General features: G+C 41.0%; 1 protein-coding gene across 1 annotated transcript in view; it reads right to left on the reverse strand.

Moving 5' to 3' along the window:
- Positions 1-3,441: 3,441 nt before the first annotated feature.
- Positions 3,442-22,853, reverse strand: part of slc43a1a (solute carrier family 43 member 1a) — a gene marked incomplete at both ends in the record, with an annotated part of 36,515 nt that continues 17,103 nt past the window's right edge. The window contains 9 exons of the mRNA XM_080746822.1: positions 3,442-3,678; positions 4,811-4,934; positions 6,641-6,714; positions 8,505-8,631; positions 9,336-9,465; positions 11,727-11,873; positions 15,025-15,152; positions 16,304-16,437; positions 20,250-20,342. Coding sequence (XP_080602948.1) covers positions 3,442-3,678; positions 4,811-4,934; positions 6,641-6,714; positions 8,505-8,631; positions 9,336-9,465; positions 11,727-11,873; positions 15,025-15,152; positions 16,304-16,437; positions 20,250-20,342 — 1,194 coding nt within the window. The remainder of the gene's footprint in view (positions 3,679-4,810; positions 4,935-6,640; positions 6,715-8,504; positions 8,632-9,335; positions 9,466-11,726; positions 11,874-15,024; positions 15,153-16,303; positions 16,438-20,249; positions 20,343-22,853) is intronic.

Here is a 22,853-nt window from a genome sequence, read left to right on the forward strand (position 1 = left end):
TATGTGCATAGAGAGAGAGAGATCTAGGCGGCGGCACGGTGGAAATTTAGCAAATGTCTTATCTCTTGGCGGTGATAGATTAGCAAAATTAACATAATATGCAATAGAATACAAGTGAAAGATGTAAGCTCTATTTACAAAAAACAAAAGTGATTTGTCTTTTCTCAAATCTATACAAGATAAAGACTTCAAAAAGGCATCAGCAAGTATGCACTGTAAAATCATATTAAAAGCCCTGAACGCTCATTCAGGCGTTTTCAGTTACTCTAGCTTCATAGGGCTGTGTGGGTGTTCAAGAACTGCTCCCTCACACTTATTGTGAATTTTGTTGCCCCTTTTAAGTGCAAAACCGATTTACCTTGTTATCATTCTCATAGACCACAGGTTTCTGTGACATACAATTGTCAGCATAATGTAGCTCCCACCTTAACCCATTTAGGCCTAGAATTATTGAATGCTTTAACCAGTGAAAAATAGCAGATATACAAGCTCACGTGCTGCGCTGCTAGCTTGTAGATCTGCTATTTTTGAAAAAGTCGTGAAAATGTGTGCAAGTCTTTGAATATACAGTATGTATTTTCAAAGCGAACATTTGTAACTGAAATTTTGCTTCTGGGTGGTCCCTGGAACTACATATTTTGAGATGCGGGTCTGCGGCCAAATACATATAATTTTGGGGGTCCTTCACATGAAAAGGTTTGAGAACCACTGACATAGTAGTCTCTCAAGAACAGACTAACTGAGCTCCAGTTAAGGGAAAAGGACCCTTTCTTTGACGATGGCTGGCCAGATTGCTGACATAGAAACATAGGTTTTTCAAAAGACACTTATAGAATCTGGTCAAAATTCTAATTTTCACGATTTTTCTAAAATAGCAGATCTACAAGCTCGCAGCGCGGCACTCGGTGCCGCGCTGTGAGCTTGTATATCTGCTATTTTTCAATAGTTAAAGCATAAAATAATGATACACAATAATGTGTACCCATTCTAAATGTAATGGAGGTGTAATCGGCCAGAATAACCGAACACCAGTATGAGTGCTCAGGCCTATTAGAAATCAGTCAACTATGAAAAACAAAACAAAAAAACAACACAGGTGTTAATACACAAACATTTCCCTTTTGAACACTAATGCAGCTATAAAGTACAAAAAGACACTTAAATACATATATTCATACACATACTATTTCATTTTTGTGCATAAAGCAGTAAAGTGTTGGATAACATGGACACGCTGGGTGTGTGTGTGTCAAGTCAGTCTTTAAAATAAGTCCTTGTAAAATGTAATTAATAATTTGTTTCTATTTATAAAAACTGCAGAAATGCAAGCGCAAAGAACTCCACCTTTGCAAGAAATTAAACACAGTAACAATGACGACGAATTAGGTCAACATTTTGGTATACAAAATATCTCAACACAAAGGCTGAAAAACAGCCAAAAAGGCACGCACGCACACCAATTAAACACACATTTTATGCATAAAATTGGTGCGCAGACTCTTATTTACTTACATAAAAATGTCTCGGCCAAAGATATCATTCTGAGCATTTGAAGTTTAGTTTAGTTATGTAGTATTAGACTGACACAATAATGTATTGCAGAGACATTCAAAAAGGGAATAAGAGGTAGTTATTGTGTCTATACAAGCAATTATCTGCATGTACCTGTACATGTATTAATTAACCATATTGATCCCGCAGCCATTTTGATATTGCTTCATAATAGAGGGTATGCACGTCCACTGGGACCCGCCCCCCTAATCTAGACTGAGTGGCAAAACATTGAGCAGCATTGAGCGTTGGAGTTTGGAAGTGCTAGTTGCAAATCACTCAACAGCCCTGCATACCACCTGTTTCTAATTTGCACATAATGCAGGAGGCAGCAGGATGTTGTGTTGTGGAAAACGAGTGCTTCCAAACTCTGACACTTGGAAAAATAAAAACCTGCACAGAATGTCTTGACAGAAAGTAGCTCATAACATGCCTATGGTGGATTTTTATGAAACAAAAAGCGGATAGAAAGAGGATAATTCAAGCTTTCAGTACAGCTGCAATGTTGGTGAGTTAACTTTATTTAATACAATCAGATAGGACTTTTCTGTTTGGATGTATGGGCTGTCAATGGCAGAAATGAGCTTTTTGCCACTCAGTAGGCGTGTTCCCACATAACTTCCAGCAACAGTGATGTCACGCGCATACCCTCTAATATGATGCAAGAGCAAAGTGGTCGCTGTGAATAATATGGTCAGTGTGCAATGACTGAAGTCATTTTCAGAAGTTTGTTGTAGCTTGAGGAAATAACCTGGTTTCTGAAAACACATAGACAGCATGTTTATACTTACTAGAAGCTTGCTATTTGCAGTATTTTAGGCGGTAACGACTGCCTACTCATGTTATACGGACTGTGATTCTTAGACATTTGGGTGGGACTACAGTAAAAAATAGCACAATTCATTACGTTATGTTTTCTTCTGTCCAAGCGCTGCTGACATAATATGGCTAAAACTAGAAAATGCTTCTAATATCTGTGAGCTGTTCTTTGGTTGTCAGCGTTGAATGTGATTATCTACACGATGATCCCGAGTCTTTCAAGTACTGTATAATCTGTGATTGGACACAGAGGCTGTACAGCTACAGTGTGTGCATGTGGCCTCACATGCGGGCACTTAGTGAAATCAATGGCTTTTTTTCTCACACTAAATGTGAGTCTTTGAGCAAAACCGCTAAGACGGTAGTAAGTTGCACGGTGATGATGACAACCTCCCTCCACAACACTACGGTGTACATTCACTGATTGAAGAGTTTGCAATGTAACTCCTAGTTGTAACAAAGCATGGTGGGATTTGATCTAAAAACTATGGTTTAAAGGTGGGACTCTAATAGGTTGACTACATTGCGGGTGCTGGTTTTGCAGGCATGTACAAAATACAAATCCTACAATCTTTTGTCCTATGACAGGGGTCTTCAACGTTTTCAGGCCAAGGACCCCTTAGTTGAGAGAGAGATGAAGCAGGGACCCCCCACCCACAACCTTTTCATAGATTCCATATAGTTTCATTGTTTGACAGCACAATCATTAGTGTATTTTGGATTCATGTCAATTTGTGTTTTCTGATATTTAACCACTTGAACCGTCAATACTTAATATTCTTGACCTTTCACTCTGTACTTAGTCTGCTATTTTTCCGCTCTGCACCAAACCTCTGCCGAAAATAGCCGATCTACGAGCTCACAACGCCTCGCAGCGCGAGGCGTTGTGAGCTTGTTAGATCTGCTATTTTCGGCTCAAGTCCTCAGAATACGGATGCTAGGGTTCAAGTGGTTGATATAAAAAAGGAGAAAGAAAAGTCACAAAGATTTGGAGGACCTCCTGCAGTAACTCTGAGGACCCCCTAGGGGTCCCGGAACCCCTGTTGAAGACCTTTGTCCTATGATAAGGTTCTAAGCTTCTACAACGCTGTGACCATTGCTGTGGTGATTGTAGCCATTGGTCTCTGTGTGGTTGAGCGCCTGCTTGTCATGGGCTTCCTTGTCATGGGTCTCCTTGTCATGGGTCTCTTTGTCATGGTCCTCCTTCTCTCTGGCCAGCTTGTCCCTCACCAGGTGTCTGCGGTGGTAGAACAGGTAGGCCGGCAACAGGAAGCCAGTGAACGAGAAAATGAGCAGGCCAAAGTTGATCTGAAGGATGATTGGATGAGAGAGAGACATCAATAATTGTTAGCCAGTGGCGTCAGTTCAGAAAAAGCTAAGGTATGGCAACATGACTGGTTTCTTGCACACGCGCAAGACACCCAGTCATGTTGCCATACCTTAACAACAGGCTTGATACATTTATTTTAAGAAGTACTTTATTTTAATTTTTTTCCCCCCGTTTCTATGGTTTCTTGGGCTGGATAATATGGCAGCCTGGAACGGTTGTTCAAGTGCAGCTAAACGTGGCATGTTAGTAAACGTGCCACAATTAACAATAATGAATTGCACCTGTGCAGCTGACCTGCGGAACCTGGGAATATACCATTTTGTCAAGATGGGGAGAATAAAAGTGTGGCGAATATAATTATAATACCTTGTTAAAGTGACCATTTTGTTAAATTTTGCATTTGTAGTCATTTTAATGTAATTTAACAACATAATAACCAGCACAGATATACAAAGAGACATTCATGGATTTATATTTAAAAGTAACTTTTATTCTCCCCCCTGTACCCAGGGTATGGCAGCTGCATACCCAATTGACGCCCCTGGACTAATGTTAAAATACTATTGGTTATTCACATTGATGCAGTGATATTGTATGATTATTATGGCATATAAGTGCATAGTTCTACACTAAACCGTCAAGCTGGCAACAAATTAATACTGAGAACAACTAATGGAGTGCTGGTATGTGTGCATCTGTCTGTGCAGCGACCTTTCGTTTGCCAACGGTTCTGAGCTGAGCCGGAGGTAGGGAGCGTTCCGCAGTGTTCACTTGCACCGCGCGGAGGTGCCGAAAGTCAAGGGATTCTTTCCCTATCGGGACATAACTCGGGCGGCGCTGAATCTGCTCAAGTGGACTTCTTAACGCTCGACACGGCGACTCGCTCGCTTTAGCTCGCTTGGCGGTGTCTCCCGTGGATCAAGTCCGCTTGAGACGGCGCGCCTCCGTCGTCCACACCGAAAACAAGCGCTCCCTTACATCTCACACCCACCCGCGCCCCCACCGTTGTGCTCGGACCTGTTGGGAAACCTGCATGCGTGTCTGTGCATATGGGATATAATGCTAATGTTAGGGGCTGTTGTGTCTGTACAATGTTATAGCGGTCCTCACCCAGTAGGGGTCGCCCTTGAGCTGTCCAACCATAGCGATGAAGAGGGGCTGCTGCAGCAGAGCAAACAGAGCGCTGATGAGGGACTGGAGGCCTGTCAGAGTGCCAAAGTGGTTGGAAGGATAGCTGCACAACACGGGTAGAGACAGGGGAACGCCGTTAGTTATCAATTATACAGCACAGTACGAATAGAAGAGAATGGAATAGGTCTAGGCCAGGGGTCTTCAACGTTTTCAGGCCAAGGACCCCTTAGCTGAGAGAGATGAAGCAGGGACCCCCAGATTCCATATAGTTTCATTGTTTGACAGCACAATAATCAGTGTATTTTGGATTCATGTCAATTTGTGTTTTCAGATTATGTAACCACTTGACCTTTCACTTAGTACTTAGTGTGCTCTTTTTCCCCCTCTAGACCAAACCTATTTGCCGAAAATAGCCGATCTACAAGCTCACAATTCCTCACAGTGCGAGGCGTTGTGAGCTTGTAGATCTGCTATGTTTGGCTAAAGTTCTCAGAATTTGGACATTAGGGTTCAAGTGGTTAATATAAAAAAGGAGAAACAAGGTTTCTATCACACAAAGATTTGAAGGACCCCTGTAGTAACTCTGAGAACCCCTTAGGTGTCCCGGACCCCCTGTTGAAGACCCCTGGTCTAGGCAGTAGCAGGTATACACGAAACACAGGAACACCCTTTTCTATAAATGTGAGAAGTTGCTTTATTTTCAAAGAACAAACAAAGATAAACAGTTAAAGGCCCACTTCACATCTGGGACAACCAGAGCTTATTTTATTGTTATTTGGGACAAGACCAACACAATCCTTTTTTCTGTTCAATCTGTGTTTTGAAATATTTTAGTATTTCAGCATGACTAGTGATGCATTTTGCATCATATGATGCATCATGCTGCAGGATTGTGTTGATCGTGTCCCAAACAACAATAAAATAAGATCTGGTTGTCCCAGAGGTGAAGTGGGCCTTTAAATACACAATCACCACACAACAATATTATAGCGCCTCTAGTTGTAGATATTTCTGTCCATAAAGCAACAAAAAGGCAGTTTGTACTGTTGTACTGTAACAAAGGTACAATTATGGCCCCTTAAATTATGTTTTGGGTTGTCTAGAGCTATACTTGATGGCATTGGTGAAGTAAGGCACCCGCGCCTTTAATAGTAGTCAGGGGATATGAATAAAACCTGGGAATAAATTCCTTACAAAACAATTTCTTCACCAATGTGTTCGTAAAGGTGTCTAGTAACATATCATATAAGTTTGAAATTCAAAATCCCTAGGAGAATCTTTGACAGCTAGGGAAACTTTGGGTTGCATCCACTTACTATACACTATACTATAAAGGAAAAAATTACTCCCAAAAAATCATTCCTTGGGCTAAATATGGACCCCACGAAACTGTGAAAAGTGATGACTCATCGCTAAACCATCTTTGTGGGGTCCATATTTAGCCCAAGGAATGTGTTTCGTGCAAAACAAATACTTGAAATGGATTCAGAATAATTAAAAACACCTAGTTAGACCCCTCACATCCCACTTAAAGCAGATTATTTTGGGAGTCATTTTTTCCTTTATAGTATAGTAAGTGAATGAGACCCATAGCTACCCTAGCTGTCAAATATTCTCCAAGGGATGTTGAATTTCAATCTTTGTTAGATATGTTACTAGACACCTTTACGAACACATTGGTGAAGAAATCGTTTGGTAAGGAATTTATTCCCAGATTTGACAGGTATTCTGATAATATTCCCTGACTATAAAGACACATTGCCAGTGTCAGTATGAGCGTACAGTGGTTAAACAGTGCAGTATACTCACACAGCAGCATAGAGCCCTCCGCAGCAGGAGTGGATGAATCCTCTGACCATGGTGTGGAGGATGAACGTCAGAATCTAACAGTGAGGTTAGAATTAAGAAGTTAATCAAAGGGTCTTGTACCGATTGGTGGACATACTGTACAGAGCATACATGGGCTACTGGCGGCCCCCACCTTCACTTAGGTTAATATCGGTATACTGATATATTATTGATTTCAGCTGTCACAATTCCAAACATGCAAACATGACCCGCTTTTCAGTCTATATTAGTAGTTGAATGACTAGTATAGTAGTATTAAAATGTTGTCTTTTTTTATGTCCAATGTATTTGTATTTAAGTTCATAAAGTTAATAGAAGTATAACTAAATGCATTTGAAATTAAATCAAAGTGTTACATTTCAGGATTCCAATTCAAAAAGAAAAGAGAATTCAGGATTCCAGGATTTTGCTACTCTTTTCTGGAGATACAGTATGAGAGGTTTTTCCTCAACAGTAATAATATGCAGTGTGGCCCTCTGGAGTGTGTGTGTAAATATAGTGGCCTTCTCCATCATCAAAGGGTAAGTGCAAAAATGTTCTTTATCACCATTCTTGCTTAAGCATTGTTTTTGATTATGAATAAAATGTGTTTAAAGCAGTTAAAGTGTGGGTGTCCAGGTGGAACAGGAGTAAACCCCAGGCACCATAGAGAATTCCTCTGGTCCGGCCTGGCACTTCAACAAATCGTTGTCGGGTGGAACCTTGTATGTCCAAAACAGTTCGTTTTATATTTACCGTGAAAAATGATTTAAAATAGAGAAAATACAAGCACACAACGCCTCGCATCACATTGTGTAGATCTGTTATTATCACTAGTTTTGTGCGACAGTGCTGTATGATGAAGCAGGGCTTTACGTACAAATTTGAAACTTGTTTCTGCCCGACAGTGAAGAAATACCTCTTTTTCTTTTTTTAGATCCAAAGAGTTAATAATAACGCCCAACTCTGCACTATATTACTTCAATATAACTACAAATAACAGAAAAGTCTTTCACACTGACAGAAGCACGTTGGGCTATTTGGGTGCAAAAATATGCAAAAGGTGACAGTGAATAAACGCAACACAAGGAGCAGATGTTTCGTAACTCAGACCATCTTCAACACTGAATGCAGGTTTCCTACGTTGCCTATTAGAAGTAACCAATGATATCATCATGTTATCATGGTATCATCAATCAGCCCATCGTCACTGTTGTGGAAACATCCAATGTTGTCACATCACTCTTAGAGAAGAGAAAACCAACGTATTTACTAGTCATCTATACAACATCTATTCCCTTGCCCTTTGTCCACAACAGCTCTATTATCATTGGTTACCTCTAAACAGGCAACATAGAAACCTGCATTCAGTGTTGATGGTGGTCTGAGGACCGAAACATCCACCTTTTTAACTTTTATAATTTATATATTTTATACAAATGTATATTCTTGGCTCCAAAGAGCCTCAATGCCCTTCTCTCAGCGTGCAAACCTTGTCTGTTATTTGTGGACTTTAATGCTGGCCCGCCCTACCACCTGGCTTTAACCTCTGGTAAGCCTTGAGTTTAGAGCTCAAACCTTTCCTCTAATATAAAGAGAGTTAGTATGCTAACCCAGGTTTTGAACACAAAACAGCAGGGGATACATTATTCCCCCCTATGCCAATGGAATTTCCTCTTCTTAACTCGTTGTACTTTGTGTATGTGTGTACCTGTAGTTCAATGCTTTCTACCAGACAGGTTGTGTATGTGTGTACCTGTAGTTCAATGCTTTCTACCAGACAGGTTGTGTATGTGTGTACCTGTAGTTCAATGCTTTCTACCAGACAGGTTGTGTATGTGTGTACCTGTAGTTCAATGCTTTCTACCAGACAGGTGAATCCAAAGACGGTCAGCAGCAGGTTGGTCAGGATGAAGGCCCTTATAGCATTGGTCACCTTCTGGATCCTACGGTCTGCCCCGGGTTGGGTCACTCTGAGGGCAAGTACACAAGCAATGTCATGTTAATCCCTCTCTCCCAAATAAGTGATTCTCAACAGTTTTACCGTCTAAGGCAGGGGTCTTCAACGTTTTCAGGCCAAGGACCCCTTAGTTGAGAGAGAGATGAAGCAGGGACCCCCGTAACCTTTTCATAGATTCCATATAGTTTCGTCATATGACAGCACGATCGTCAGTGTATTTTGGATTCATGTCAATTTGTGTTTTCAGATATTTAACCACTTGAAACGTCAATACTTAACAGTTTTACTGCCAGATGTTGTAATTTATTTATTGGGTTTTGTGCCAGCAAAAGCACCTTACCTTTGCGATGTTATAGACAAAGATGTATTCATTTTTCTTTTCATCATTATTATTTTCTTTTCTCCTTAAATAGGTGTACTTTCGCTATACTAGCAGTAGAGGGCAGCCTCATGCAAGAATTAATGTGAAATGGCCGCGGTAGGCTACCGTCCGTCAAGACAGCTCAATCGCTACAGAGCAATAGACCCAGAGAAAATAACAAGGAAGAGTGTTGTTACTCCATTGATGCTAACGTCCAGTGGGTTTTTGAGAGCACTTTTACGGGAGCTGTCTCTACGGTACACACCTGCGCGACCCCTCATCAGTTTACATACATCAAAAAAAGGTACAAAAGAACTTTTTCCCCTCTACAAAACCTCTTTGCCTCGTTGTCTTACCCTGTGTCTGAGTCGGGACACTTCTCGTCCTTGCACTCCTTCATCTTCCAGTCCATAATGTAACCAATCAGAGGACACGTCGCCAGGCACAGCAGCTGCAGTACGCCAAAGATGGACGAGTAGAAACTCACTGAGGGAGGCAATGGAAAATGACATCACGTAACTTACTATAACAGTTTAAAGAAAGGAAACATGGGGGTAAAGACACGCAGACTTGAGTCTGGAAATCCAGCCTCAATTATTCAGGCCAGTTGACTCTGTACTCTGGTTTCGTGATGACAATACACAGACCTATGATTTCACTCTGGCAGACTGGCTTCCAGGCTGTATGTGTACAGCTACAAAATAGGGCATTAACGAAAAAGTCGACAAGTCGACTGAGTCGACTTCATTACACAAGTCGACTCCCACCAGAGAAAGTCGAAAGTCTAAGTTGAAAAAAAAAAAAACCTTTGTATTTTTTTCTATCATTATTTTTGCTCCATGTGTGCGTCTGCACAGCATTCAAACAGCAGGATTGTTATTGTCAAGAACGGAATGATCCAATATTACAGAGCTACATTACATTTGATATAACATGGTTCTATTGTGAAAATGGCAGATCTACATGCTCACAACGCCTCGCGTTGCGAGGCGTTGTGAGCATGTAGATCGGCTATTTTCACAATTTCTGCCTCTATATATTTTTTGGACAATGTTTAATTTGTCATTTTAGAGTTATTAAAAAATCCTTCAATTGACACTTTAGAAATGTGAAGATACCCTCTCTTATACTTAAACTTTATGTTGGTTTGTTTACGGTTGAGTGAGAAAACAATGTTGCACATTAAGTTAATCATCTGGGGACCGTCGACTTCAACTCAACTTTTTACTGAGTCGAGTCGACTTGCAAACATCACAAGTCTTTAATGCCCTGCTACAAAACATGAATACACAGACTAGAGAGATGCAATTGGAAAATGCAAGTGTGGTTGCTGTGACTATATTCTGCAGCAAGCTAACTGTCATGTGAAGAATTCCAATTGCACTTTTCCCCCATTGAAAATCTGGTTTCCATCAATTTCCAATGGCAGCGGAAAAGTTTATCTAGTGAAAATGACGTTTCCCCAGAACTACAGTCAGGGTTCCCACACATTTTTACCAATTAATTTCCAAAACTTTTCCAGAATATTTAACCCGATTTCCAGGACAATATAACAACAATTCAGCTCAATAACGAGTCGCTTACTCCTACGCGCAATGCCCAAAGACAGGTAGTGTATGTCAGTGGTTCTCAACCTTTTCAGGCTGTGACCCCCGAAATAATCATATTTGAACTGGGGACCCCGGCACCCTGACGAGCACTAAGAGTTGAGGAATTTTTTATAACACGTTTCTATTGTGAAAATAGCAGATCTGCATGCTCACAACGTTGCGAGGCGTTGTGAGCATGTAGATTGGCTATTTTCACAATTTCTGCCTCTAATATTTGACAATTTGGCCAATGTTTAATTTGTCATTTCAGAGGTATTAACAAAATCAATAACCAAAGACAATGCATAGCAATTTTTTTCCAGGACCTTCCAGGACCCTTGATCAATTCCAAAACTTTTCCAGTACTGGAAAAATATTTTTCTAATTTCAAGATATTTCCAGGAATTTCATGACCGTGGGAACCCTGGAGAGTGTGTTGCCCTTTGGGCAACCACACTAACAATCAACCTCATGCAACCACACTAACAATCAACCTCATGCAACCACACTAACAATCAACCTCATGCACAAACCACATACTCACCATTCTCCACTGCCTCTTCCACTTCCTTCACAGTAGCTGGAAAAACAAAATATAAAGAAATAAATCATCAGAACGCGTAACAATTATATACAGATATACACACAGATTAACCCATTTAGGCCTAGGATTATTGACTGCTTTAACTATTGAAAAATAGTCTTTTGAATCCTTCTAAGGTTTTTTTTAAAAACCTATGTTTCTATATGTCAGCAATCTGGCCAGCCGTCGTCAAAGAAAAGGTCCTTTTCACTTAACTGGAGCTAGGTTAGTCTGTTCTTGAGAGACTACTATGTCAGTGGTTCTCAAACCTTTTCATGTGAAGGACCCCCAAAATGATTTGGCCACGGACCCCTATCTCAAAATATCTATATACCAGGGACCCCCCAGAAGCAAAATTTGAGTTACAAACGTTTGCTTTGAAAATACATCTATTCAAAGATTTGCACACATTTTCACGACTTTTTCAAAAATAGCTGATCTACAAGCTCGCAGCGCGGCACTCGGTGCCGCGCTGTGAGCTTGTATATCTGCTATTTTTCAACAGTTAAAGCAGTCAATAATTCTAGGCCTAAATGGGTGTGTATGCTACGGTATATTCTCTGGTTTTCACTCACGGTTTTCGTTGCCTTTGAGGACTATGAACTCCAGCATCTTGTTCATGGCTCCCATGAAGAAGATGATCCTCAGCTGGGACATCCCCATGGTCACCAGACTCCACAGGAAGATGGGGGAGAACACGGAGCGGCGGAACGGGACGGCATCTGAGCCAGTGAAAAAGATACGTTAGCGGCGACAGTTTTACTTTTTTCCTGTCCCTGTACATAGGGAGGTGAAAGGTGAGATGAAATTCTCTTTGTAATTTCACACGAGTATTCTTAAATACTTAGTAATAGTTTAAACGTACTTCTTGTACGACTGTGTTAAGTAGCGAAAATTGCTGATCTACAAGCTCACAACACATCACAATGCCGTGCATTCTGAGGTTGTAGATATATTTGAAAAGTTCTGAAAGTTTATGAATATGTTTAAAAAAAAGATATTTGCCTATAATGAAATACCAAAAATAGGGACAGGCAGGTTGAAAGTGGTTAATATTTCTAGCCTTCAGTGGGAATGTTACCCTGTAGTACAGGGTGACGGGGCACCCTGGGGTGCCGCAAGATCATTTGATAATATTTAGAATTTATTTGGACACTTGAACAAATATTTAGTATCATTTTAAACTTGAAGTACAAAGTTATTTTCAGTCAGTTCTAACCAAAATGGCTATTATCTCAACGTTTTCCTTGCAACCTAATCACTAAAATATCGTCACTGTCGGGCAGAAACCTTGTATCTCCAAGTTTCAAATGTGTGCGTCTTTTGGTAAAGCAAAGCCCTGCTTCATCATACAAGACTGTCGCACAAAACTGGTGAAAACAGCCTATCTACCGTACAAACGTGTGCTTGTAGATCTGCTGTTTTCACTACTTTAGTATATTTTATAGATGATAAATACATAACAAACAGTTTTGGACATACAAGGTTTCCACCCGTCAACGACGACATGCTATAAATATAAGGTGCTGGGGCAGAAAATTAAAATGTAGGGGTGCCTCGGATTAAAAAAATATTCATGGGGTGCCCTGAGACCAAAAGGTTTGGGAACCCCTGCTGTAGTATACCCAGTGGTTTCTGCACACATCATTTCCAGAATTGTGTAAAGCCTGCAGTGATAATTACGTAACATTAGAAACCACTGGTTCTCTGAGACGATGAAGGGGTTGCATTCACTGATGTGACCATGGCTTATCAAGGTCTCGAGCAGCTGTTTACAAACAGTCTTTTCTCTTTAACACACTAATAACCCATGATATATAAAACCGTTTTATGATCTTCTGAGAAATAGTGGCTTGTGTTGCACAACATTCTCATGGCTAATATTCGTTAGGAGGGATGTGCTGGGCCCCTGATTCAGCCCGGGAAAAAGAGTTGGAGAGGCCCTCATTGCGCGCTATAGAGAGAGATCTCTTTCTATAGCGCTGCTGCTACTTTGCCATTTCAGAATTCAGATCATGACAAGTGACAAGCCAGTGAGCCAAATATATGAGTTATATTTCGTCGTTGTCGGGTGGAAACCTTGTATGTCCAAAACTGTTTGTTTTGTATTTATCATTTTAAAAATCACACCCGTGTGAACTGAGCGGTGGTTCCCCCCCCCCCCCCTTCCCCCCTGTGTGTGTGTGTGTGTGCGTGTGTGTGTGTGTGTGTGTGTGTCTGGTCTGGCCTGAACAACAGCGCCCCTCCCTTAACATGTGTGGTCAAAAAAGGTACTGACAGGCTACAGACAGACAGACAGACAGACACGGAGACATACCCACACACACGGCCACGTATAGGAGCGTTGTGACCACCGCTCAAAAATGATTTAAACTATTGAAAACAGCCGATCTACAAGCACACAACGCCTCGCGGTGCGAGGCGTTGTGTGCTTGTAGATCTGCTGTTTTCACTACTTTTGTGCGACGGCCTTGTATGATGAAGCAGGGCTTTGCTTTGCGAAAAAGAGATACAAGGTTTCTGCCCGACAGTGATGATTTACTTTGTTGGCTGCCCAGCCCCCAAAATGGAACGAAGGCCGACATTTTATTTTAAATTTTTTCCTAATGGCCGGCCTGGACCGGCCGGGAATGAACCGGCCGTTCGGGAGTTGTCCCGCTTTTCCCAATGGCCAGCATGTCCCTGCTCATGACTAATATTCGTTAGTAGCGGAGGCTGTGGATGTACGTCATCTAATGGACCCTAACACGTGGTACATGCTGACTCTTCTGAACTGCACTGCAAGCGTGCAGTGTTGGGGAAGTTAAAGTTACATGTAACTGAGTTACGCAACTAAGTTACATTTTGCTGTAACTTGCTGGTAACCTTTTGGGTCATTTTTGGCTAAAGTTACAAGAAGTTACAAGCGAAGTTATAATCTTACATTTAAGTTTTGTTCAAATGTCATGACTCATGTAACAGAGTCCTCAACAGATCATAATTTTCTTATTTTTTAACTTTATTTATTTATGTAAAGAAAATGTCAACCTTTTTTAAATAAAATATAAAACTCAGTTGAGAGGCATATTTCTGCTGGCATGTTACTTTATTTGTAGGATATTATATTTTGTTTCATGTACACCAAATGTACATTCTCAATTTAACACTGAAAAAGTAACTCAAGTTACTCAAGTTACTTGGTCTATGTAACTAGAAACTTTAGTTACATTTCTCCAGGGGTATAACTTTAACTTGATCAAGTTACTGCCATGGTGAGTTACTTACTTGTAACTGTACAAGTTACGCTTTCAAAGTGACCTCCCCAGGGGCGTCACACCAAATTCTGGGCCCTGGGTACAAGGATTCACTGCGGGCCCCCCATGAATGTTAACTATTGAAAAATAGCAGATATACAAGCTCACAGCGCGGCACCGAGTGCCGTGCTGCGAGCTTGTAGATCTGCTATTTTTGAAAAATCGTGAAAATGTGTGCCAAGAAACCTATGTTTCCATGTCAGTGATGCTCAAACTTTTTCATGTGAAGGACCCCCCATCTCAAAATATTTAGTTCCAGGGACCCCCCAGAAGCAAAATTTGAGTTACAAATGTTCACTTAAAAAATACATATATTCAAAGATTTGCGCACATTTTCACGACTTTTCAAAAATAGCAGATCTACAAGCTCGCAGCGCGGCACTCGGTGCCGTGCTGTGAGCTTGTATATCTGCTATTTTTCAATAGCTAAAGTTACTAGGGCCCCTCCACCTTGGGCCCTGGTAACTCAGTCCCGCTTTCCTACCCCTTGTGACGCCCCTGGACCTCCCCAACACTGCGTGCGTGCATGTACAGTACTTCCGTTCAGATTTCCTGTATGTTGACTCACGTGCGATCTCACTAGTTATCTCAGTGATCTCCGTGGGTAGTTTCTCTGTGGAGTGTTGGACATCTCCATTCTTCTGGTTCAGTCTTTCTCCCACGACCTTCTGATCGCCTGAAGACAGCTCTTGAAGCTCCATGATCTTACTGTTTCACAAACACACACAGCAATGTCGATAAGTGAGATAGTTGAAGATGAAGACAACGGAGCCATGTACAAAAAAGGCAAGCAGCATTGAGATTTGATTTCTGACTCTCCTTGATTACAGTTCCAAGTGTGTGGGTATAGCTTCTCTCATAGGTGACAGAAGCATGACTGGGCTGATGGCTACACTGATAAGGCTGTCACGATTATGACATTTTACATGCCGATTAATTGTCACTCAATGCTTTTGAAACTGATATTATCCTAGATAAAGTACTATGTTCTATCCGTCTGTCTTTCAATGTTATATGAGATACTTAAAGTGTGGTTCCTGTGGAAATAAGCCTCGGCTTTCTAGGATCTCCTTTTAGTTGACCTTGTACCAGTGATTTGTACTGTCATGAAACTGTACTTTTTTCTATTGCAAACTTCTAATAAATTCTTCAATCAATCAATCAATAATTGCGATTAATGATTTAATTGTGTTTTTGTCCTTGACAGTTACATTTCTGTTTGGCTTGCAGGCTTTGAAGTTGCACATGGCAGATATGACACATAACCCAAAGAAATTACTGACATATTTGACAACTTTATACTTAAAAAATAGCATTGATAGTGGAAATCGCCGATCTACAAGCTCACAATGCGTCACATCACTTTTTTTTTTTTTTTTTTGAAACGATCATGAGGATTATGCAAAATAATCGTGGTTATGTCAAATATTCACGATTAGACGATTATGTAATAATTGTGACAGCCCTATTATATAACCTGACTTTCGTCAGATGGTGGCAGTAGTGCGTAGGCTACCGCTCTACTTTACCATCTGAGCTCTCTCGGTGGGAGTTGATAACGCTCGTAAAGCCCCGGGCCGGACCAATCAGCGGCAGCTACGGGCGGGCTCTGAGCGGCTCTGAGCCAATAGAGTCTGATTGCAGACCACGTGGATGCAGACAGGCCAATATGAGTGGTTGGAGTTGGCACTCCCACACTGTGATAGAGAGACGGCCACATCCAATCACCTGCTAAAGAAATTCAAAAAATGGCCCGCCCCTTACATCGAGTCTGCCCGAGAGAGCCCAGATGTAAGGCAGAGCGTTACGCACTGCTGCAACTATCTGGCGCAGTCAGGTTACCTATTATATACACTGACCTGTAATCAATCTCGTCAGGCGTAGGGAAGCCCTGGGTCGGCCAGTTCAGGAAACAGTTGAAGAAGACGAAAGCAGCGAGACCCGTCCACGCCCACATGATGACATGGAAGGACACCCCTGCCTGGTAGATCGTCTGGAAAGAAAAGAGAGACACTGTCTTTATTAAATAGGCAACTTGTACCTCACTTTCCACTTTGAATTAGGGCATTAACGACTGGTGATTTTTGCAAGTCGACTCGACTCAGTAAAAAGTTGAGTTGAAGTCGACTTTATCGTTTGATGACGTCATCACATCACACACGACCCCCCAATTATTTTGGGGGGTCCCCAGATGATTAACTTAATGTGCAACAGTGTTTTCTCACTCAACTGTAAACAAACCAACATAAAGTTTAAGTGTATAGAGGGTATCTTCACATTTCTAAAGTGCCAATTTAAGGATTTTTTAAAACCTCTAAAATGGCACATTAAACATTGTCCAAATTGTCAAATATATAGAGACAGAAATTGTGAAAATAGCCGATCTACATGCTCACTAGAACTAGTGTTATACCAAATGTAATGTAGCACTGTAATATTGGATCATTCCGTCCTTGACAATAAGCAATCCTACTGTTTGAATGCTGTACAGACGCACACATGGAGCAAAAATAATGATGTAAAAAAATACAAAGGATTTTTTTTTTTCAACTTCGACTTTCAACTTTCTCTGGTGGGAGTCGACTTGTGTAATGGAGTCGACTGAGTCGACTTCTCGACTTTTTCGTTAATGCCCTAGTTTGAATGCAACTTGAATAAGTGACAGGTAAGTTCTACTGTGGTTGGTAGGTTGTCTGAAAGGTAATACATGGGGTTTTCCATTCTAAAACCATTCATGTTAAAGGGATATTTCACTTTCAAAAAACCTTTTGGTAATTTTATCATCTAATCAGGCTTTTATGAATACCCTGAACAGTTTTTAATTAGCTTGATTGAATATTTAGATATTTGATGTAAATGTTACCAGGCCCTCCAGGCCCAGGGCCTCTCCCCACACACCCATTGTAACTTCAAACTTCATTTTAACCATGATAGATTCATTAAAAACACCCATTATATTTTCTGGTGACTCATACTACCCTCCTAATATGTGAGCAGGCCGTGTTTTTTCGATAACTTATTTCATTTATTTGTAATAATTATTTTTTTGTATTTCATTTTTTCCATTTTCCCAAATAATTATTAAAAATAAATGAAAAAGGTTATCGAAAAGACACAGCCTGCTCACGTATTAGGAGGGTAGTATGAGTCACCAGAAAAAATAATGGGTGTTGTAATGAATCTATCATGGTTAAAATGGAGTTTGAAGTTACAATGGGTGTGTATGTGGAGAGAGGCCCTACCACTGCTCCCTGTTGAAAGTGGAATATCCCTTTAATTACACAATTATGTCCCGTTCATATGGATATATAATATGTGCCAGTTCTATAAACCAAAGTTCATGTAAATGTAATGTGTGTCCCTGGTTCTGAGAACTCATGCTCTATCACAGACTAAATGTAATGTGTGTCCCTGGTTCTGAGAACTCATGCTCTATTACAGACAAAGTACACAATGAAGACATCTTTGTGTCCCTGGTTCTGAGAACTCCTGCTCTGTCACAGACAAAGTACATAATGAAGACATCTTTGTGTCCCTGGTTCTGAGAACTCATGCTCTATCACAGACAAAGTACATAATGAAGACATCTTTGTGTCCCTGGTTCTGAGAACTCATGCTCTATCACAGACAAAGTACATCATGAAGACATCTTTGTGTCCCTGGTTCTGAGAACTCCTGCTCTGTCACAGACAAAGTACATCATGAAGACATCTTTGTGTCCCTGGTTCTGAGAACTCATGCTCTATCACAGACTAAATGTAATGTGTGTCCCTGGTTCTGAGAACTCCTGCTCTGTCACAGACAAAGTACACAATGAAGACATCTTTGTGTCCCTGGTTCTGAGAACTCATGCTCTATTACAGACAAAGTACACAATGAAGACATCTTTGTGTCCCTGGTTCTGAGAACTCATGCTCTATTACAGACAAAGTACACAATGAAGACATCTTTGTGTCCCTGGTTCTGAGAACTCATGCTCTATTACAGACAAAGTACACAATGAAGACATCTTTGTGTCCCTGGTTCTGAGAACTCATGCTCTATCACAGACAAAGTACATCATGAAGACATCTTTGTGTCCCTGGTTCTGAGAACTCCTGCTCTATCACAGACAAAGTACATCATGAAGACATCTTTGTGTCCCTGGTTCTGAGAACTCATGCTCTATCACAGACTAAATGTAATGTGTGTCCCTGGTTCTGAGAACTCCTGCTCTGTCACAGACAAAGTACACAATGAAGACATCTTTGTGTCCCTGGTTCTGAGAACTCATGCTCTATTACAGACAAAGTACACAATGAAGACATCTTTGTGTCCCTGGTTCTGAGAACTCATGCTCTATTACAGACAAAGTACACAATGAAGACATCTTTGTGTCCCTGGTTCTGAGAACTCATGCTCTGTCACAGACAAAGTACATAATGAGAACTCATGCTCTATTACAGACTAAATGTAATGTGTGTCCCTGGTTCTGAGAACTCATGCTCTATCACAGACAAAGTACACAATGAGAACTCATGCTCTATCACAGACAAAGTACATAATGAGAACTCCTGCTCTATCACAGACAAAGTACATAATGAGAACTCATGCTCTGTCACAGACAAAGTACACAATGAGAACTCATGCTCTATCACAGACAAAGTACATAATGAGAACTCCTGCTCTGTCACAGACAAAGTACATCATGAAGACATCTTTGTGTCCCTGGTTCTGAGAACTCATGCTCTATCACAGACTAAATGTAATGTGTGTCCCTGGTTCTGAGAACTCCTGCTCTATCACAGACAAAGTACATAATGAAGACATCTTTGTGTCCCTGGTTCTGAGAACTCATGCTCTATTACAGACAAAGTACACAATGAAGACATCTTTGTGTCCCTGGTTCTGAGAACTCATGCTCTATTACAGACAAAGTACACAATGAAGACATCTTTGTGTCCCTGGTTCTGAGAACTCATGCTCTATTACAGACAAAGTACACAATGAAGACATCTTTGTGTCCCTGGTTCTGAGAACTCATGCTCTATCACAGACAAAGTACATCATGAAGACATCTTTGTGTCCCTGGTTCTGAGAACTCCTGCTCTATCACAGACAAAGTACATCATGAAGACATCTTTGTGTCCCTGGTTCTGAGAACTCATGCTCTATCACAGACTAAATGTAATGTGTGTCCCTGGTTCTGAGAACTCCTGCTCTGTCACAGACAAAGTACACAATGAAGACATCTTTGTGTCCCTGGTTCTGAGAACTCATGCTCTATTACAGACAAAGTACACAATGAAGACATCTTTGTGTCCCTGGTTCTGAGAACTCATGCTCTATTACAGACAAAGTACACAATGAAGACATCTTTGTGTCCCTGGTTCTGAGAACTCATGCTCTGTCACAGACAAAGTACATAATGAGAACTCATGCTCTATTACAGACTAAATGTAATGTGTGTCCCTGGTTCTGAGAACTCATGCTCTATCACAGACAAAGTACACAATGAGAACTCATGCTCTATCACAGACAAAGTACATAATGAGAACTCCTGCTCTATCACAGACAAAGTACATAATGAGAACTCATGCTCTGTCACAGACAAAGTACACAATGAGAACTCATGCTCTATCACAGACAAAGTACATAATGAGAACTCCTGCTCTGTCACAGACAAAGTACATCATGAAGACATCTTTGTGTCCCTGGTTCTGAGAACTCATGCTCTATCACAGACTAAATGTAATGTGTGTCCCTGGTTCTGAGAACTCCTGCTCTATCACAGACAAAGTACATAATGAAGACATCTTTGCTTACCTTGAGAGCAGGGAATGTAACGGCAGAGGAGGCATAGGAACCGATCATCAAAGACATGATGGTTGAACTGATGCTGCCAAACATGTTGGGGAGCTGGAAGAAGAAGATGGAGAAACATGGAGTTAATTATGAGAAGAGACCAACCTTCTCCTTTCTAAAAACAGAGTTGAAGTTGTGACACACTGATTGGTTCATATTTAGAATATATCCTCTGCATAGAGCATGGCAGCGGAAGTGGTTTACTGGGGTCACTTAAAAATCGCCCATTCATTTTCCCCATAGACTTTTACAAAAATATTTATAACAATTATGTTAAGCCTCGAACAAAGCCATCCATGGATGGCAGTGAATCATGAACATTACATGAGACCTTTGTTTCTATGAAAAGAACGTTTTGAAAATCGCTAAACAAATGGGATATTTATTAAATGTAGTATATATCAAATAATGTAATATTAAAATATGTTTTCACATAGGATCAAAGGTTGTATGGTCATGAATGATTCACTGCCATCCTGGATGGCTTTGTTCGAGGCTTAACATAATTGTTATAAATATTTTTGTAAAAGTCTATGGGGAAAATGAATGGGCGATTTTTAAGTGACCCCAGTAAACCACTTCCGCTGCGATGCTCTATTGTGAGATTCAATGCATAGATAAGAGTGAAGACAGAGTGAGGGTGTAATACATTGATTTGTCCGGTAGAGGGGGCACAGTTGCAGCGCGTAAAGCAAGGTGGAAGGGTGGGAGAGTTGCAAGTAAATGAGAGGCCTTAAACATCTTTAGCCCGCAGCCAAGCGTCTTGCTCTGCGCCCCAGACTCATTAAAGCAACATTAGTTTTCTTGTCAGGAGGGCATCCGCAAGAAACAAGGCTATGACCTATTTTGGACCCTGACCTAGTACCTACAGTTCACACACACTACCAAGCTATGACACAGTCACAGTGGCGTCAGTTCAGAAAAAGCTAAGGTATGGCAACATGACTGGTGTGGGCGCCTACCTTAGCAACAGGCATGATACATTATTTTAAGAAGTACATTTCATCCCCCCACCCCCCCGTTTCTATGGTTTCTTGGGCCGGATATGGCAGCCTGGAACGGTTGTTCAAGTGTGCATTGCACTGTGCAGCTGACCTGCGGAACCTGGGAATATACCATTTTGTCAAGATGGGAAGAATACAAGTGTGGAGAATATAATTATAATACCTTGTTAAAGTGACCATTTTGTTACTATTTGCATTTGTAGTTATTTTACTGTAATTTAACAACATAATAACCAGCACAGATAATAACCAGCACAGCAAAGAGACATTCATGGATTTATATTTAAGAGTAACTTTTATTTTCACCCCCTGGACCCAGGGTATGGCAGCTGCATACCCCTGCCATACCCAATTGACGCCCCTGCACAGTCACACAGGTCTTTTTAAGCCATTTCAACAAATGATTTAGTTTAGGATTAATGTTGGAGAAGCTGAGCCTAGTCAGCAGTAACTCCTGCATGCTTGCCAGGCACATGCATGGCACAGATGATGGCACATGTCAACGTGTATAGGGCAATGGGCACCAGGCAGTAACTGACTCTGAGCACATCATATATTGGATTTGGCCTATTTACAGTATTAAGGCGCTTACCTAAACCAAACAATGACCTATTGTACTTTCAGCACACTCATTGTCCTTTGATTAGAGATTTAAATGGGTCAATCATGATTATAAAATCACATGGCAAGGATTTGAGGTGTGCAGCATAGCATGACAAGCCAGCCATTCTCTACCGCAACTCCAATGCACGCATTTCTGAACTTCCTTTGTCGACTTTGGTTTGAATCCGCCAGTGGTTCAGGGGGTCCTTGAGTACTCGATGTCCCCAATCAAAGTAACAGTGACTGAAGAGCGTAAGAGGAAACCAAGTCACCACTAGGGATGGGACGATAAGCGATATTATCGTTTATCGTGATAAAAACCACTCACGGTAATCGTATCGCGGAGATTTAATTTATCGTGATATCGTCGTCCGTCATGCACTGGGTTCAATTCACCTTTTATTCGCCGAGCTGCATATTCGCTACCACTTAAACCTTCTATAATTTGTAAAAGGTACTCATAGAGTCATAATAATATGTACTTGGTAGTCTTTTTTTCACTCTCCAGACTATAGTACTTGTCTGACTAGATACACTTTATTTTGCTGCGCTACTCCTCACACAGTTTTGTAGCACTTGGGCCATATGTCAAATTGACCGGCTTTACCGAGAATCGATTCCTTGCATTTGGAAAGAGATATGTTACATAGTTTCTTTTTCTTTCGTGTATCATCCTCCGAGCTGATTTTTTGACAACATTTTATTTAAAAAGATTTCTTTTTTTCTTTTCTTTTTTAAACCCCGTTTTTCACCCAGTGCCAATTGCCTATGTAATCCTGGGCTCTGCTCTCCCTCTGCTCTCCCCAGGCGGGAGACAACAGACAAACCTCATGCTTCCTTCAATGCATGGGTAGTCCAAGTTGTTTCTTTTGGAAGGAAGGAAGGAAGACGTTATTCCAACCAGTTCCTTTCCCCTCCATCAGGTGCCCCGGCTGGCCAGGGGGAGGCATTATTGAGA

Source organism: Nannobrachium achirus (assembly GCF_963921795.1).
Source record: "Nannobrachium achirus genome assembly, chromosome: 17".
NCBI classification, from domain to species: domain Eukaryota; kingdom Metazoa; phylum Chordata; class Actinopteri; order Myctophiformes; family Myctophidae; genus Nannobrachium; species Nannobrachium achirus.